Here is a 6,687-nt window from a genome sequence, read left to right as displayed (position 1 = left end):
AATACGTTCTTTCCTTTATAATTGTTCAATGATATTATAATTTTTCAAATCTCTCTCTCTCTCTCTCTCTTCCATAAGAGTGAGTTTCAAGCTCAAAAAAGCATAACCAAGCAAAGTTGTAAAGAAGCTTTCTCTATCTCACTCACATTTATGCAGATTCTCTAAACCACCCGTTTCCTCTGTTTTTTGGTTCCTCTCTCTTTTATCATTATCCAAAAGATATGAAAGGCATTGATATATTCTGTGCATCCCAAGCTTCAACAGCCATATGTTTAAGCATGGATCAAGCATCATCATCATCATCATCAATTATTCAGCTAGGCGGCCGAGCAATCGACCGCCATAATCCCATAATCCGAGATGAAAGAAGGATCAGCAGGGCTCTGCCTTCAGCTCCTTGCTCTTCTCAATCACCAATCAATCCAAGAGCTTACCATCAACTCCAGAAGAGTACTAAGAAAAGCAACTCTTCAGCTAGGCAAAAAGATCAAAGCAAAAGCTCGTCGAAAGAGAATGATCAGAAGAAGAAAAAGAAGAAGAAGAAGAGTAGTTCTAATTCCAAGCAAGAAGATGATAGCATCAAGAAAAGCATTTCTACTACTCCAAGTGATGGTAATGTTAGGAGGAGCTTTGCTAAGCCTTTGGATTTGATTACTCCTCCTGGTTCATCCAGATACTTATTAAGTGATAATAACTCGATCCTTTTCGATGATTATGATCCTGTTTTGGCTTTGGCTTCTTTTGGAAATAAGAAGAATCAAAGTGTTGTGGATCAAGAGGAAGCCATTAATGCTGCAAAAGATGACTCTCCCTCTGAGTCCGAACCACAGGTTTTGTTCCCTTTTTTTTTTTTTTAATAGTTTCAATTAACTTAATAAATAGTTGTTGAATTGTCTGAGATTTTTGCAATTGGTGATTTTTTGAATGGATTTTGGGTTGTAGGTTGTGGTGTTAAGGGTGTCTCTGCACTGCAAAGGCTGTGAAGGAAAAGTAAGGAAACATCTATCCAGAATGAAAGGTACTTAAACATGTCTCTTTGCCTTCCCCATGTCCCTGCAAATTAAATGGTTACCCTCTTTTCTGTCACTTATCAAAAGCTTTCATTCCTCTATATCAAATTATGTTAATCTCTTTTTACTTGGGTTTCATCTGTTGGTCACTTTTATTTTTTTATTGTTATTTTTTTTGGGTAGTTGGTTTTGGAGGCTTCAGTTTATGAGCCACACAGACTGAGGCAAAAATTTCATCATTGCTTCTTTTTCTTTTTTTTTTCTTTTTTTTTCTTTTTTCTTTTTTTTTTAATACATACAATGGAGTTACTTATGGACCACAAATACCATATAGGATTTTGTTTAATAATTATTTAATCAGCGATACCATTTAAGTTACCAGCAATTTTCGAAAAAGTTTGAATTTTTTTTTTTTTTTTTTAAAGAACCAATTATTATGTATATCAAGCTAAAACAGCAAAGTTTTAATATTTTTGGTGTTATTCTGAGTAGGAGTATCTTCCTACAACATTGATTTTGCTGCGAAGAAAGTGACAGTCGTAGGAGATGTAACTCCGTTGAGTGTCTTGGCGAGCGTATCAAAAGTAAAGACTGCACAGTTCTGGCCGGCACCGGCTGCCTCATCGGCCGGTCCTGCCGCTACCAATACAGATATCAAGAAATAGGAAGAAGGTTATTTTGAAGAAAGCAAAATGGGGAAAATACTAAATTGGATTTTTATGTGAATTAGATGTTAATCCTAGTGTAAATTCCGTATTGGAAAGGATAGCCTAATCAGAATCTCCTTTCATTTGGTAGGAACAAAAAATGTAGTAAACTCTTATGGTTCTCTTTTCCTAGTTATATGCTCTGTGTTGATTTGGAACCTTTATTTTTTTTATTTTATTTTTTTTAATTTACAACCTTATTAGAAATGAGTGGAGTCTTCTAGGTGCTAATTCCTGTATGCCCCATTATATGTCCCATTTCTGCTTACCAATTCCCAATAGTCCCTGCCATTCCTTTGTGCTTTCCCAAACATTACCTTTTCTTATTAACACAATTATTCCCAAGGTCAATCTTTTGGTAAATCTAAAATCCATCAGATTTTTGTTGGCTCAAGGACCATATTCTTGCTTCTTGGTAATATTTTCAATTCTAATATAAAAAGTCCCATTTGGGCAAAAAATCTGGAACTTTGTTATATGTATTTGGAAAACCTCCTTTCTGAAGTAGTAGAATAAAAATGTAGTAAAAATTATAATTAAAAGAGGTAGGTCTGCCTATCCATACCCACCTAAAAGATAGTTTAGATCTAATATGACGATGGTAGATATATATATATATATATGTATATATGGAAATTGAGGATTATAGATACTGAGGTTAAAAACCTATTGAGTGTGACAAGAAAATTTTTTATATGTAACCATTATATGATTGATAGGTATACCAAATCATTTATAATTGGATAGCAAACTTTTTATAAATCACATTTTTATTTTTTTTTATTTTACGTTGTATAAAGTAATAGATTATTTGCTTTATACTACATGTAATAATTGCATAAAATACATTCTTGTGTGATCAAAGGAGGAAATGGGCAAGTTCCATTGAAAATAGCCATGGAATCATGATCTTTTTAAAATGGGAAAGAAATTGAGATCACCAAAGAGAATGATGGTTGATATGAAAGTGATTGTAAGAGAGGGAAATACTAAAGGGAAGCAATCTGTTTATTGAAAGATGTGGAGTTGGTGAAAAGGAGACAGTCATTTTGGAAGAAGGTTGAATTACTATGAAGAAACAAGGGGGAAAAGCTTTGATGGCATCAAACCTATGCTTTAAGCAAAATGAAAAGTATCTTCTAGAAAAGTTTGGCATACTTCAAGCCAGCCAAAAAAAGTAGAGAAAACACCCTATTTACTATAGGAACAAAGTGGACCAACCATCAGAAAGTTGGGGTACTATTCCAGCCAAGTAGTCTTATTGAGTTGCATCGTGAGGAGGTTTGAGAGCTATCCATGGCACCAGCTAATTGATGCTGACAGATACAGAGGTTGCACATGGCTTTAAATAAATAACATTGTGTAATTTGTAAAAGGTGTATAAGGGTTAAAATTAAATGGTTACGAAGTAAATCCAGCACCAACCAAAAAAAAAAAATATATATATATATATATATGAAAAAAGAAAAGAAAGATTATAAAGTAACCGAGTAATGTTTGGCATCCCAAATTTTAGTTCTCAAATTTTATTTGATTTTATTTTTTTTATCTAAATAAATTATGAGTTGCCACTTTAAAGCATGTTCAATAGTGCTTTTGTAGAAGTGGTTTTACTCTGAAGCTTTTTATTGTAAAAAACAGATTATTACATTCTAAAAAAAAATTAGAATATGAGCTTTTTAAAATAAAATAGAAAAAAATGTTATTTAATATTTTGCGAAAATTACAAACTACCCCTATACTTTCACCAAATAGGAAAATAGTTTTGTTTTGAAGAAGCTTCGTGAAAATAAACTCCTTTTTTTTTTTTCGTGCTAATGTAGAAAACAAAGCACTTTCAAATTGAAGAAAAATACATGAAAAATTGGTTGATACAAAATAGGAACCTTTTTTATGATAAAAACAAAAATAAATAAATAAATTATATATATTTATACAATCAAGTAAACATCATTTCGATCTAGTTTTATTATTATAACTTTCCTTCTTAATTATTGAATTACTTAAAAGGGTTAGATTTAAAAGTGCATTCATAAAAGTGTTTTTATGGTTCATTAGATTTTTATAGAATTCATTTTTTCTAAATAGGATTTTAGTATATAATTGAATCATATGAGACCAATAATTAATTTTTAAATAAAACAATTAAAGAGTTAATAAAAAAAGATTTGATACTAAAATTATCAAAAGCTTAGATTTAAAAATCAATTTTTACTTCATATGTATTTAGCTATATACTAAAATCTGATTTCAAAAAAGTGAATTCTATAATGATTAAGTGAATTATAAATGAATTTTTAAATCTCAATTTTTAAAGAAATTTAATATCTCATATGCCTGCCACTCACCTACACTCTTACGACATGCCTCCCTTAAGGAAATACGGCTTTTATACGTGTTGCCGATAAACTTTCTGACCTTGTATGAGAAAGGAAAACTAGAGAATTTTCTACATTGGTGGATGAAGAACCATGAACATTAGAATTTTTAAATTTAAATTTAAAGGCAATAATTCTTTTTTATTTTCTATTGGGATATTTTCACTATTTTTTTTTTTCAGTAATCGAGATATTTTCATTACTAGTCCTTAAACTATATGTTCATTGCATTTAGGTGCCTAAACTTTTCATTTCATTTTTTTGGGGCAAAATCATCCCCCAAATCATAGAATAGTGCATTTTTTGGTCCTTTTTCCATACCTTAAATTAAAGGGCGACCTGATGTTTTTTACACCCTATATATTTTCCTTTCTTCCTCTCGCCGCGTATAATCCATCTAAGCAATTGCAAATTTCAATTTTCTACCATGCATGGCTTTTGCCACCTCTATTTCGTCTCTCCACCTCCTTCATATATATATATATATATATATATAAGAGGAGGCTACAGTGCGGTCCATCTATATGCGAACCAGCATCAAAGCCTGCACTTTTGAAGAAAAAAAACATCGTCTTTGCTGTGTATATATACACAGCTGTACACACCAAAACTAATGTTTTTTTTTAAAAACATCGGCTTTGGTGTGAGTTCGCATGTGGACGAACAGTATTGTAGCTTTTCTATATATATATATATATATTATGAGTTTTCTTAAATATAAAATTCTAAATGGGTTGTGGGATTTTGTAAAACTTGTATTTTATTAGCTTTGAATCTTTGAGGGTATGCTAAATTTGTTAGACCAACATCCAGGTTTTGGGTTATTTAGGTAATAAAGCAAAGGCTTCTCAGTAAGGTAGCCATATTCGTGCAATTTGATTAAATTTTCAAGGCTTACGATTTGATTTGGCTATGTTTTGATTAGGATAGAACTAGCATTGTGTCTAAGAAATAATATTTGTTTTCACCCTAAAACTCTTCTCAACCTAATAGTGTGTAGATAAAGATATATATATATATATATATAGAATAAAATTATCAAAAACATTATTTTTAATGGGTTAAACAGGTAAAACAAATTTTGATGGACAAAGCTCATTTGTGACTAGTTGCATTATATGAGAGCTTATTATTAGTTTGTTACTATAACTATCAATCTCAGGTTGTATTAGAATTAAGAGAAAAACCAATATACATATAGCTTGAAGATTCTTTTCTTTCCTCTATGTTTCTCTCTTGTTTTCTTTTCCTATTTTCTTTCATGCCAAACACAATCTACAATCTATCTTCAAATCTAGCATGGTATCAGAGCCAAGATAGATAGATTCTGAGGACTTGATGATTATTGAGTATTTAATATCAACTATGGCCAACGAAGTTGCATCCATGGAGAATCAAGGCGCAAAAATTTTCTCAAAAAAGCTTTATGAGTCTTTGATTATTGTTTCTCCATTTCCTAGCAATCTTATAAAGTTAGATGACGAAAATTATTTGATTTGGAAATCAAAAATCCAACCAATTCTTAGAGGTCATAAACTTGATTAGTTTATTTTGAGTGATGAACCAAGATTTCTGCGAGAATTTGTTGACGAAGGCAAGGAAGTTACTGAAGAAAACCTAATTATCTATTCGTTCGAGCAATAGATTTGGATTTTACAAGATCAATTCCTACAAGGATGGTTGATTCCTATAATCAATGTGAGTGAACTTGGAGACATTGTTGGTTTTTGGACATCAAGAAAGACATGGACCACCATTGTAGAAACCTACTCCAAAATCTGAAATTACTAGATTTCAGCTTCAGAATCAATTACAGATGATGAAGAAAGGAACCATGAAAGTCATTAATACTGCAAGACAATGATAAGAATTGCCCATCAAATGACTGCTGAAGGATTTGTTGTTTCAGAAAAAGAGCTAGTGATGTGTATCTTGATGAGACTTGGACCTAAGTATGAAACAATATATAGAAATTACACTAACCAACCTCCTCTTCCAAGTCTCCAAGAGGTAAAGAGCTATCTTGTGCATTATGAATCTAAAATTGAATAGAACAATTATGTAACAATATTCAATTATGCAAATTTGGCCTTTGCCTTCCATACTCAAATGCAACTGGTACACTTTGCACCTAAAATGCCTAATTGTTCCTCTACAATAAATTCCAACATTGTAAGTAGTGTACAAAATTATGGACATGTTCTAAATGAACATATGTTTGATAATGGGGGTTATGAAAGGAGCATGGTAATGGCCAACAGTGAAATATTTGGAATATTTAGTAATGCTGCCAACAGTGGAATATTTGGTAATAATCAAGATTCAACCGACTTTGCAGCAACAACAGTCTTAATTGGAGATCCCAATTGGTACCTTGATAGCGGAGCAACAAATCACGTTGTCTCAAGTGGTGATAATCTGTCTCAACATGCTGAGTATAATGGTAACAACAAATTGCTTATTGGTAATGGACAAGAACTTGAAATCAGAGGTAGAGTAATAAATTGATTACTTCTTTATATCATCCTCAATATGTTCTTTTACTAAAAGGTGTATTGGTAGTTCCCAATATTGCCAAAAATATGCTTAGTA

The 6,687-nt window shown here is 31.5% G+C and overlaps 1 protein-coding gene across 1 annotated transcript; it reads left to right on the top strand.

The window, feature by feature from the left end:
- Nucleotides 1–1,881, top strand: LOC107432804 (protein SODIUM POTASSIUM ROOT DEFECTIVE 1). The gene is made up of 3 exons (XM_016043997.4): nucleotides 1–830; nucleotides 943–1,018; nucleotides 1,503–1,881. Exons 1-3 carry the CDS (start codon nucleotides 222–224, stop codon nucleotides 1,673–1,675), a joined length of 858 nt encoding a protein of 285 aa, XP_015899483.1. The 5' UTR covers nucleotides 1–221; the 3' UTR covers nucleotides 1,676–1,881.
- Nucleotides 1,882–6,687: the final 4,806 nt, after the last annotated feature.

Source organism: Ziziphus jujuba, chromosome 11 (genome assembly GCF_031755915.1).
Source record: "Ziziphus jujuba cultivar Dongzao chromosome 11, ASM3175591v1".
Lineage (NCBI taxonomy): Eukaryota > Viridiplantae > Streptophyta > Magnoliopsida > Rosales > Rhamnaceae > Ziziphus > Ziziphus jujuba.
The sequence above is the reverse complement of the archived record's forward strand: the minus strand, read 5'-3'. Positions and strand labels throughout refer to the sequence as shown.